Genomic DNA, 12,749 nt, shown 5'->3' with positions numbered 1-12,749 from the left:
TGGCAGGTGTGAGAAGCAAGGTGCACAAGAGCATGCACATTCCACAAGAAACTGAGTACACAGGAACAAGGATCATTCTGAAGGAGGCCTCTCTATTCCCGGCCAGCCCCGCTCTTGGGGTCTAGTTCACTCTAGCTGAGACGGGACTGATCCGCCAATCTTAGCAAGGGCTGGATGGGACTTCCCTGGAGGTCCAGTGGTTAAGACTCCGTGCTTCCAATGCAAGGGGCGCGGGTTCAATCCCTGGTCGGGGAACTAAGATCCCACATGCCGCATGGTGGGCCAAAAAATTTAAAAAAGGAAATGGCTGGAGACGTGGGACGGAAGAAACAGCCACCTGACTTCTCCTGCACCACTTCTGGGAAGATGGAAATGGCTTCTGCACCACCTTTCCCACTCCCCACTAGCATCCTGGCAGCTGAATATACAAAACAAAGCATTCGCCCCCACGCCCCATGAGACTCAGGTGGGATGAGGCGAGGCTAAGGGACCAGTCGTACAGAGTCAAGCTCATCTCAGATGGGCTGGAAAGTACCCATGGAGGCTCCCAGAGGGAGCTGAGAAAGATGGGGTCCCTCTTTCCTACCCCTCCTGATTGTGTCACTGAGGCAGGCTTTGCTGTGTATCCATCAGTCTTAAGCCCTTGCATCAAAGACCCACAAGAGCACTCCCTTACTTTGGGAAATGGGTGAGGATTAGAGTCCGTTTCTCCAGTGGCAGTTTGTCTTTTTCCTGCCTCGCCTGTTCCAGGAGCTGTCGTCTCATCACGGTGAAGACAGAGCGGAGCAAGGTTCTCCCGAACACCTGGGCAGTCTCGTACCGAGGCAGACTGTCACAGAACTGGGGCACGTTGCAGTAACACAGCCACCTGCAACCAGAGGAGAGCACGCCATCAGTATCCCTTAAGCCCCAGACCATGTGGAACACCCAAGGACGGCTACTCTGTATCATCAACCTCAGCAGGAGAAGCCAGGTCTGCAGTGACAAGCAGAAGTATCACCACCAGCTAGTAAAACGTGGGAATTCGGTGAGCTCACCCTGCCATAGCCACTTGGGCCCAATTCTACTAGAATCATTCCATTCTTCAAGACTGTTCAAAACTCAGTCAAAACGCAGGAAGTAATGAGCTTCCACCATCTGTTGCTTAGGTACGTTTTCAATGACTCAGACCCAAAGTCAAAAATGCATTTCAGCGTCGCACAGGGCTGGAGGAGTTCCCAGAGGGAAACCAGGGCTTTCCTGAAACCTGATCACAGTTCTGGGGCACACGGGCTACGCAGAGCATATGATTTAGAAAGCTCGTTCAGCCAAGAGAAGCCAAAAAATGAGCGTCCACCCACAATGGACCCACCTTCTCCAGGGTCACCCGGAGATGCAAGCCCTGAAATTCCCAGCAACATGGGCACACAGTGGGGCGCAGAGACCAGGGTCAAGGGTCGAGGCTTCACTGCCCAGGTCCCGCTCCTTGGTAGCAGACCCAAACATCCTCTTCCAGGACAGGACTGCTTTCCCCAAATAAAACCCCTCTCCTCCCTGTGTGCCTTCCTGATCTTGTTTAAGATGGGGGGCCGTGCTCCAATGCGCCCAAACTGCTGAAGGACGCCCCAATGAACTGTCAGCCCCTCAATAAAGAGTGGAACAATATTCACTTATGCTTCTTGGCTTATTTTTTTATCTTATTCTGTATGACTTCTTAGTTCTCCTGTGTATGGGGTGTATTGGGGAAGAAACCTTTCATTAGTGTTAGTTCATCTACCTAGATACAAAATTAACCTTAAAACCCTGCTACTATTTCTGCTCTCCTCTCAACTTTCCTGTACTAATAATTCACACCCAAATGTCATTTTATGACACAATACCCAGACGGGCATCTTAAGGGCTGCACTGTATCTTGTCAAGTCGGAGGCAGTGACCTTGGGAGCAGAAAGAGCTAGGAGGTGCATTGATTTTGTAATCCATAAGGCACTTCACATAGAAATGCATCACCTTCGGAGCCAATCTTTGCTGGAAGTTAGCCTGTGGCCCCTAAGTGAAGTTAAAATATTTGGAGTTGAAGGGAGGCCAGCTCCCAGGGAACTAATTATGAAACTACAAATGTAATCGCAAACCATAATTATCAGTTCAGTTGCACGAGGCTTAGGCTATCATAAGATTGTTTGTAAATGTTAATAATATGAAAAGTATGTCCAGTCTGCTGCAGTGGAAGATATATAAGGATTTAAGGACTCAGACCAGTACTGTCCAATAAAGCCGCCACGACGATGAGACTGTTGTACACCTGTGCTGATACAGTAGCCAGCAGCCACGTGTAACTACTCAGCACTTGTACAAATGAAGAGCTTAATTGTTTTTCTTTCTTCTTTTTTTTTTTAATTGAAGTACAGTTGGGTTACAATATTATATTAGTTTCAGATGCACAGCAAAGTGATTCAGTTTTATATATACACATATATGTGTATATACATACATGTGAATATATAATTCTTCTTCAGGTTCTTTTCCCTTATACGTTATCACAAAATATTGAACACAGTTCCCTGTGCTATGCAGTAGGACTTTGTTATTTATCTATTTTATATATAGTAGTGTGTATATGTTAATCCCAAACTTATAATTTATCCCTCCCACTCCATTCCCCTTTGGTAACCATAAGTTTGTTTTCTTGAAGAGCTTAATTTTTTTTTTTTTAATAAATTTATTTATTTAATTTTGGGCTGTGTTGGGTCTTCGTTGCTGTGTGCGGGCTTTCTCTAGTTGCGGCGAGAGGGGGCTACTCTTTGTTGTGGTGCGCAGGCTTCTCATTGTGGTGGCTTCTCTTGTTGCGGAGCACGGGCTCTAGGCACGCAGGCTTCAATAGTTGTGGCACACAGGCTCAGTACTTGTGGCTTGCGGGCTCTAGAGCGCAGGCTCAGTAGTTGTGGCGCATCGGCTTAGTTGCTCCACGGCATGTGGGATCTTCCCAGACCAGGGCTCAAACCCTGTGTCCCTCTGCATTGGTAGGAGGATTATTAACCACTGCGCCACCAGGGAAGTCCCGAAGAGCTTCATTTTTAATGTTACTTAATTTTAATCAACTTAACATTTACTTTCAACCAACAAGGGCCTACTGTAGAGCACAGGGAACTAGCCTATGATAAACCATAATGGAAAAGAATCTGAAAAAGAATAGATTTATATATATCAATATATCTGAATCACTCTGCTGTACACCTGAAACTAACACACCATTGTAAATCAACTATACTGAAATTTAAAAATACATAAAGGAAAAAATAAAAATAAAATAAATAAAATTTACTTTCAAATGGAAACGCTGTGAAATATTTTTCCATTAAACAAAACTTTACTGTTTTGGTAGAACCCCATTTATCTTTAACCACTTAAAATTTAGTGAATGAATTAAAATGTGCTTTAAGTATAAAACACACACTGGACTTGGAAGACTTAGTACCAAAAATACAAAAGTAAAATACATCATTAATAATTGTTCATATTGATTCCATGGTGAAGTGATAATATTTTTATATACTGGGTGAAGAAAACATTATTAAAATTAATGTCCTGTGTTTATTTTTTTAATGTAGCTACGAGGAAATGTTAAATCACATATGCGGCTCACTTTTGTGGATCATATTATATCCTATTTGGCAGTGCTGATTTTGTGTCTAAAAGAGCATTTCCATCTATAGGGGTCACAGATGTCGGAGACCCTACTTAAAGACAGATGCTCTTTCTGCTATGGCAATGATAGGTTATAAATACTATCATAAACTCATAAAATGTCCCAAAGTGCTTAACAGGTCATTCACTCTCCCCAGAGTAGAGGAAGGCAGCATAGATTATTATCTAGTAAAAATTTTCAAATAATAGGTTGCCATTCATTTCCTCTGAGAATCATTTTTATAGACCTCAGTTTACACTTTGTAGTTTAGTTTTGTTTTTACTTGCAAGACTAATCTTATTTTATAAATCTGTAAGGGCACAGTATGAAAAGACAGAAGATGAGTCTGCATGTGGTGTTTGGGGGACTGCTCTAGTAAATGACACAGTCCAGGCATGTGGTGAGACAGAAAGAAGGAAACGGGAATGAATGTGTGCCTTGTCACTGCTCACACACTCCCACAAAGACTAACCTGGAGGAAAAGATTATACCTAAACGACTGGTTTCAGGTCTTCTCCAAAGAAGTGAAAGGACAGCTCAGGGATCTTTGTATGCCTAACGGTGACGGCATGGGCGTGCAACTGACTGATGGTTCAAACAACTGTCTCTGACTTCTTAACAGCATCGTGGTGATTTGCAACCAGTTTGCTTTCTTTAAAACGTGAACAGAATTGGAGAACTTGACTGCAGAAGACCATGTCATCCTACCTACTTGCTGGACTGAAAATCCTAAGGTTTTCAGCAATTAAGTGGCCTCTCCCAGTTCTCCCAAACTAAAGGCTAGTTACTTTTAGAAACCACACAAGAAGCTAGGTCTCCCGAGCGCCAATCCACTGTTCTTGCCACGCTCTGTGATAAATACTGCCCTAGATTTACACACCTAATTATGAATGCCCAGGAAGCATGGTGACAGGCTGTAACCTCATACAGCAGTAGTTATAAACAACTGTTTCACCAAAATCAATTTAGTTATATCTAACTTGCTCAGTATTCTTACAATGCCATCTCCCCAGTAGAGGCATGACCTCTAATTTTGAGGTCTGCACAACTGAGAATCTAAGGCTAATTATTTGTCACTTTCCTTTAGCATATTCTGTTGGTCAGATGTATTGTAAGAAGTCGTATTCCTTTGACACTTTATTTTCCAGTTATTTCCTCGTGAAATTATATTAGCACACCATCATGGAATTCAAGGAATTTCAAAATATTTGTCCAGATTTTTTTCCAACACCACAGTGATTTCTGGGGGACATATAAAGGTATATTTAATATATACTTATATAAATTATTAAGGTTAAGTATATTAACATTAATATACCAGATATTTTTAACATAAAATATTTACGTTTTTCCTTAAGTCAGAACAGAGAAGATAAGTAATTTAAGCAGTTCTACTGTTCAGTCTGCATTTAAATTTTTATTGGCTAGATCCTCACAGGTTAGCTTTGTGAGGAACATAATCGTTTTCTGAGTCTATTCTCTTCCACAGAGAATCCTGTTTCTCCCCATCTTCATGCTGATGTGCACTCCACGAGTTTTCCGCCCCTCGGTCCTAATGGCTACAACTGCTGTAAATTACATGCTGAACCAACAGTCCAGCTCCTGCGGTTCACTGACACGCCACGTGGTGCCTGCAGCTGTAACAGGACCTATTTTGGAGAAGATGGTATCAGTGAGACACCATGCCGCAGCGGCGTGTGGTTTTTTAAATTCCCACGTGGTCGAAACAAGTCTCGCTTGTGATAATGTTCACAGGTTGTTCCTCTCTGCTTCCCTTTCTTCCTCAACACAGCGGTGGTGGGGAAGCCCGGGGGTGGGGGAGCGGGGGAGGGGGGGTAGGTGGGAGGCATATCTACCTTCATTCCCTTATTTATTATTTACAGAGGCTCCTGATCTCCGTCCGGCCTAGAAATCGGCAGGTTGCAGGACAGGCTCACTCAAGCCCCTCGCTGCTTCCCTTCCCCACATCGGACTCCACCCTTCCGCCCTCGGCTGGGGCGAGGAGGCGGGGCCAGCCAGGACCCTGCGGCTGTCTCTCGGTGCCCTTTCTAAAGCGACCCTCAAATCCTACCCTCTCATCCCACTGCGCACGCTCCAGCTGAAGAGTTGCGCGCTGGCAGTGACTGAGTTTTGGAGGGCGTGTGTTGGGGGGAAAGAATGAGTAGCATCTTCCCAGCGCCTGTGCTGTGCGCCAGACGCCAGGCACGGGCCACCTCAGGGGACACACAACAGCCATGGGACCGGGCAGAGGAAGAAACAGAAGGTCCAGGAGGCGAGGTGAGAGCTCTAACACACACACAGAACTGGGGAGGGATGGAGCCATGGTTCAAACCCATCGCTCATTCCAGAGCTCGACTTCTATTTTTTACGACTCCTTGAGTCTTCATAAGTGCCGCCCATTTCTTGGTAATTCCCAAGTGCTACACAGTATTTTTATTCTGTTTTCTAAAATACAGCATTAACTCCCGTGCTGCTTCACAATTAATTCTCCTTCTTGATGAAACAATTTTTCCTCTCTTAAGGGCGGCAAATATTGGGAATTCCCTGGCGGTCCAGTGGTTAGAACTCCGTGCTGCCACTGCAGGGGTCACGGGTTCAATCCCTGTTCAGGGAACTAAGATCCCACAAGCTGGCACGACCAAAGGAAAAAAACACAAAGACAGACAAAAAATGACAAAAACAAACAAAAAGAGAGGCAAATATTTTCAGGGGTTTGGCTTTGACAGATATTCAGCTTTGTCAGTCGTTCAGATGGAGTTAAAAGACACATATTTTTGAGAGTTCTATTATCTCAACTCATTATAAACAGGAGTAACGATGCTATAGGAACTACTGTTAATATAAAACTCTGAAATGAAGGTGTGAAAATGAAGACATAATTTAAAAAGTTGATTTTGAAGAAATCTGTAAATCTTTACAATTATTAAGATAAAATACTTTATAACTCAAATTGTATATATTGTAAAAGGGGAGAAAAGAGGGAAAGGGGGTTTTACTCATGAAATCAGGTCAGTGATCAGAGAGAAAAGCTTATCTTCAACTACACCCATTCCTCTTTGTCATCCGCTGTTACAGAAAATAACCTTGGTACAAGTGGTCTTTACAAGCTGTCGAAAAACACTGCCTATTTTAAATCGGGGTTGGGGGGGACCCTGAAGCAAGCTTGATGTGCCTATAAAATATAAATGGGAAAAGTTATAAAAAAGGTGAACAGAATGGATAATACAAGTCACTGTCTTACTTAAATAAAAATAAATGTAAGTCATTCTGCCTTGTAGGGCCGATGTTTATGACTCTTAAGTCAATTCTATTATTCTGCAAGTCGTAAGTAATAAAAATAAATTCCCACTTTAGAAAAATGTGTAATTCTTGGATGTGTAATCCAAGAATATGTTTGATGTCCACCAATAGGGACATGATTAGGTAAATTACAGTACATCAATTCAACAGACTATAATACAACCAGTAAAACGTCTGAATGGGGGGCAAAAAGGATGCAAATTTTGTATTTTCTTTCATTCTAACAAATGTAAAATATCTGTTTAAAGGGACAGTGACTGTAAGACAATATATATAATGATACTATTTATACCATGCTGCTGGGACTATGGTGATCTTTCCTTCTTTAAAAAAAAATTTTAACACTATTATATTAACGGTCTTTGCTTATTTTTTTTAATGATGTCTCTATATAATAATTACAGAGTCAGTATAATTATCTAGATCAGCAGTGCTCGAGAGAAATACCATGCAAGCCACACATGTAAATGTAAGCCACACGTTTAAATTTCCCAGTAAGTCACATTAAAAAAGTAAAAAGAAACAGGTGAAATTAACTTTAATATATTTTATTTAATTCAATATTTCCAAAATATTACCATTTCAACCCGTAATCAATATAAAAATCTATTAAACTATTAATGAAATACTTAACATTCTTTTTTTTTTTTTTTTGTACAGTCTTAGAAATCTCCATTCATGCCAGCCACACTTCAAGGGCTCAGTGACCACATGTGGCTGGCAACTATCGTATTAAAGAGTTCAGGCCTAGATGATTTGGATCCCTCACCCTCCAAAAACATCATGCTATGAATGAAGAGTAGGAATCTGGGGAGTTAAATTAGACGTTCTCTCTAACTGATGGGGTCCCGTGATAACTGGGCAACCCTCTGCTTGCAGAGGCAAGGAGCAGTGTTATGTCTGCAATGTACTTTATGGGCCAAAGAAGAAGAACCGGCCATCTGCTTACCTTGTATAGTTCTCCTTGTATCCAGAAATATCATCGTTGGGAGAGCGCAGTCTTCGTTGAGATGGAGCCTCCAGATGCCAATAGTTGATGCGGTTCAGGAACATTTTTGCCAACTCAACTATTGTTTGCCTTTCTTTGGATGGCAGGTGACTAAATTTGTACTGTACAAAGTTATTCACACCCTTAAAAAGAGGAAAGGCAATTTATTCACGCAGCTGTGCAATCCTGAACACTCACATAGTCAGCCCCGTTGGTGGTCATTAGCAAAAGAAAAGACATTTCTCTATCCACAAAAACCTCTTCCTTTTCCCTCTTAGAAAACAGGAATGCCCAGAAGGAATCATGCCCCAGATCACAGTCTATGAAAAGTGACAAGACACAGAGGCTGTGAGTTGCAATTCTATGCCTGCTGCAATCGTGACGTGCTAAAGAAAAATTCAAAATCACGGACCGAAAAAGTCAAAACCCCATAAACAATAAAATATGGCTATTTTGCAGCATAACTCTTGCTGTACTGTCAACACAGTAGCTCACAAATAATGAGATTCTTGGATAAATATAATGTTTTTACATTCATAAAATTTTAATTTTTGAACTAAACCACTAGAATTTGAACTTTTACTATCACTCTTTCGGTTTTAGTAAACCTACCAAAAGAAAATTCTTATTCAAAATTATGGCCTTTTAAAATAATCTGTGGATTTGTGGATTAATTTAATCTTTCTTCAGCACACTCCCATCTAATTTAATTTCAAATAAAGGAACAATGAATTCTTATTTCGTAGGGATTGAAGACAACATTTTTTTCTATGAAAAACTGATAAAATACATTTATTTGTTTCTGATATCATGTCTTCTGTAATTATTCTCATCAAAAAATTCAGTCCAGAGTATCTGAGATTTACTTAGGCGAACAATGATGGGCCAAAAAATTGATACTGATGAGAAATCCTGACAACACCTAATAGAAAAGGTCTATACATATCAACAGATTCCCCAAGTAAATCTCAGCTTCTTTGCAGGAATCATAATGTACCAAGAAGCCAGTTTCTGGAAACAAAATCTCATTTCTTTTCTGTGCTTTTTACTTGACTTACAATGTTTTTCACATTGCTCCTGAATTCCCTCGCCTCAATAGACTTTTCAACAGTGCAACCAGAGGGACAAAGATTTAATTTTAAAACATCAACACCGGGGCTTCCCTGGTGGTGCAGTGGTTGAGGGTCCGCCTGCCGATGCAGGGGACATGGGTTCGTGCCCCGGTCCAGGAAGATACCACATGCCGTGGAGCGGCTAGGCCCGTGATCCATGGCCACTGAGCCTGCGCGTCCGGAGCCTGTGCTCCGCAACGGGGGAGGCCACAACAGCGAGAGGCCCGTGAACCGCAAAAAAAAAAAAAAAAAAATCAACACCAAGAAAAAGCCCATTTCATGTGTTCTGACGAACTACATGCTCTATTAATTTTTTTCTTTCCCGAACACACAGTGAATTCTGAGCGTTCAGCAACCCTAAGAGACACAAGCTAGATCATTTATTACATTAAGTATTCACTTCCGATCCAAAGGGCCCAAGACAATTCCTACAGACTTGAACATCTCTAAGCCAGCAATGAAGATGAAAATGAGAACGTTTGTTCAGCCTTAAAGCACTAAGAAAGGGGCTTCTCTTGTATCTCTTTACCTGTTCGATGCTAGGTTTCTCAAATGGGGGTTTCTTCTCCAAAGAGCCTTCAACCACAGGTTTTCCTCTTTGTAAAATAGACTTTCTCAAGAGCTGTAAGGAAATCATTAAAAAAAAAAATCAGTCAGTGTCACACACGTACACACACACACACACACACACACACACACACAGACACTATGGACTCTCCAAGCTTACAATCTTGCTGGGAAAAAAAGGCCACATTAATCTAGAAAAATGGTACAGATGAACTGGTTTGCAAGGCAGAAACAGAGACACAGATGTAGAGAACAAACTTATGGACACCAAGGGGGGAAAAGGGGGATGGAATGAATTGGGAGATTGGGATTAACATATATACACTAATATGTATAAAACAGATTACTAATGAGAACTACTAATGAGAACTTGCTATATAGCCCAGGGAACTCTACTTCACTTCGCTGTACAGTGGAAATTAACACAACATTGTAAAACAACTACACCCCAATTGAAAAAGAAAAAAGATTACAAATATTTTCTCCCATTCTGTTGTTTGCCTTTTAGCTTTATTTATGGTGTCTATAATTTTTTTTATTTTAATTTACTTAATGTGTCAACTCTTCCTCTTTTTGTTTATCAGAATTTAGGTCTTAACGATATTTCTAAATAATATTAATAATGTTGTCTTGCTTAATACTAATAATATCATAAAAGTATTACAAAACCTTAAAAAAAAAAAAGAGGCCACATAATGGAGCTGGGCCAGGCCATACCATGCTGTCTTCCCACATACAAAAGGAAAAAAAAAAAAAAGGTTGGCAGAAGAGAAATTCCAAATAAGTTGCAAAAGCAGTAAGTGCAGTATAAAGCCCAGAGGATGAGAGCTCAGAAGTCTGCCTTACCGAGGGAAGATGTCACAGAAGAGGAAGGGTATAAACTGAGTCTGGAAGGGAGGACAAACATGAAACAAAACAAGAGGATGGAAAAGCATTTGCAGGAAGGTGAGGTAGGAGGTCAGCCTTGGAGGGAGTTTAAGGGCTCAGTACAGTTGAGGCTGCATCAGTTGGAGGTTAGAAGCCCCACTGAAACTTTGATGTTATTTTTTTCCTAAGATATTTAATCAACCAAGATGTGGATTAAAGGTAATACGTAAGAGTAACAAATTTAGCATTCTTTTTTGTTTGTTTGTTTTTGTCTTTTTGTTTTTGGTGGTGCCTTCTGCATGCACGCTGCAATCATGACGTGCGAAAGAAAAATCTTAGTTCCCTGACCAGGGATTAAATCCGCGCCCCCTGCAGTGGAATGAATTCCACTGGACCACCAGGGAATTCATTTTAACATCTTATTTTGAGACATTTTAAGCTTAGGCTTTTCTCTGAAATACACAGTATCTCACAGCACACACCCACCCACCCACCCACCCACCCACCCACCCACACACACACACACACACACACACAGCCTTCAAAGGGAAGCTACCATATTCTATTTATCTTAATTACATGTTAGTAAATCCTTAGGTCAACAACATGGGTGACTACCAGGTAATGCAATTTGCCTTCACGCCAATGACCAGAGCTGGGAGAAGCTAAACACTTTTCGTGTTCTGGGCAGCCGGGAGCACACAGCAGCGCCACACCTTTCCTGCTCACTCGCCCTTCCCCACTCTGTTCGTGCCTTCTGCTGACCCGGAGGCTGATGGGCACTGCACTCTCTGCACACGCCCGTCCAGGCCACTGCAGGTGTGCTCATGCTCTGGATGGCCTGATTCAAACCCCTGAAAGGCCGAGGTCCACTGTGTGCGCAGGGGCTGTGTGTGACGGCTGTGTGTCGCACACATAGTCCAGGGCCCAGGCTCTTCCGGAAGGAATTCCGTAGGGCTCTCAATTGGCAACTTCCACTGTTGAGGTCTTTTTTCATTTCCTCTCCGTCCACAGAATGCAGGCCAAGTGTTCTGGCATCTCAACGCCCATAAAACAAAAACGTCGCTCTTAATCCCTGCCATTGGAATTTAAAGCCCTCAAAGAGCAAATATCAGAGAGTAAAAAGAACGCAGAACCACTCGTTAAGACCTAGTTTGAAAATAAATTTGATCTTGAAATTCTTCACCTTCAACCTTTGCTTGAACCTTCAGTAACCTTTACACATGGGCCAGTTATGATATACGACCATGCATTCATTCATTCACTCACTCATTTATTCATGTATTTATTACATATTTATTTATTTATTACACATTATTTACATCTTTCTCTCCTTTCTCCACTGATTGCCTTTTCAACAGAAACAAAACATTGCAAACTTTCTCCCAGGAGTTAGTGGAAACAGACGAACCCCCAAGGTTGAAGAACACCCTGTATGCCCCCTGAGCTGGGTCTTATAAGGGCCTCATTTCCTTCTAGAGGTGCCATATAAATTACTCACATGTAGTATTTGCTGATCTTATCAATGTATCATGCCCATCTTTACAAAAATAAAGGTGCCAAATGATAAGTTGTTGTATGTGTTTCTAAGGATATAAAAAGACTGATTATCAAATTTAGATACAAATAATTCTGGCTGCCTACGTTTTTGTCCAGTTAAAGTAAGACCATTTGGGAACTTGACCCACTGAGGGTTTCAATTTGGAGGTAGACGGATGAACTGACGAGGTGTCGAATCTCCGCTTCTTCATCTACAAAAGGATGAAGCTGGGATAAATAGGCGTATACGAAGACTTTAATAATAGCAGCAAGCATTTGCTTCCTGACTTTTGCCAGGCACTCTCTGTGGTTCTTTATCTGTATTACCTCATTAATCCTCCTCTTGAAGTAGGTGCTATCATTGTCTATAGATAAGGAAACTCAACTTGCCTGAGGTCACATTCACTAAGTGATGAAGCCAGGATTGGGACCCAGCTATAGCTGAGCTCCAGAACCACGCTGACAAACACTAGGATAAAATGAGCTTCAGGAAGCAGCTTTTCACCGAGTTCGTTTGCAACCTCTAAGGCAGAAGAAGCTTCCAAAATGCTACTAAAATGCACAATAACATTTTAATTTAATTTAATTATGGAGACATAAGAGACACAGGAACTCCTCTTCCAAAACTAAGAAACGGATGATTTATAACTTATTTGCCCCAAGAATGACTTTGGGGGAGGAGAGGGGATAATGCTGAATATTCTGGATTTTGTTC

General features: G+C 41.6%; 1 protein-coding gene across 5 annotated transcripts in view; it reads right to left on the bottom strand.

The window, feature by feature from the left end:
• The window catches only part of KAT2B (lysine acetyltransferase 2B), a 102,332-nt gene that overhangs the window by 38,698 nt on the left and 50,885 nt on the right, over positions 1-12,749 (bottom strand). For all 5 annotated transcript variants that reach the window (XM_022554706.3, XM_089911197.1, XM_089911195.1 and 2 more), the window contains exons 4-6: positions 9,591-9,683; positions 7,911-8,092; positions 677-868 (exon numbers count right to left, since the gene is read on the bottom strand). In XM_022554706.3, the coding sequence (XP_022410414.2) occupies positions 677-868; positions 7,911-8,092; positions 9,591-9,683 (467 nt within the window). The remainder of the gene's footprint in view (positions 1-676; positions 869-7,910; positions 8,093-9,590; positions 9,684-12,749) is intronic.

The sequence above is a fragment of the Delphinapterus leucas genome, chromosome 4 (assembly GCF_059928025.1).
Source record: "Delphinapterus leucas isolate spDelLeu-1000000601 "Yukka" chromosome 4, BTC_Dleu_Yukka2, whole genome shotgun sequence".
In the NCBI taxonomy this organism is placed as follows: domain Eukaryota; kingdom Metazoa; phylum Chordata; class Mammalia; order Artiodactyla; family Monodontidae; genus Delphinapterus; species Delphinapterus leucas.
Note: the sequence above shows the minus strand (reverse complement) of the source record. Positions and strands in the feature narration are given on the sequence as shown.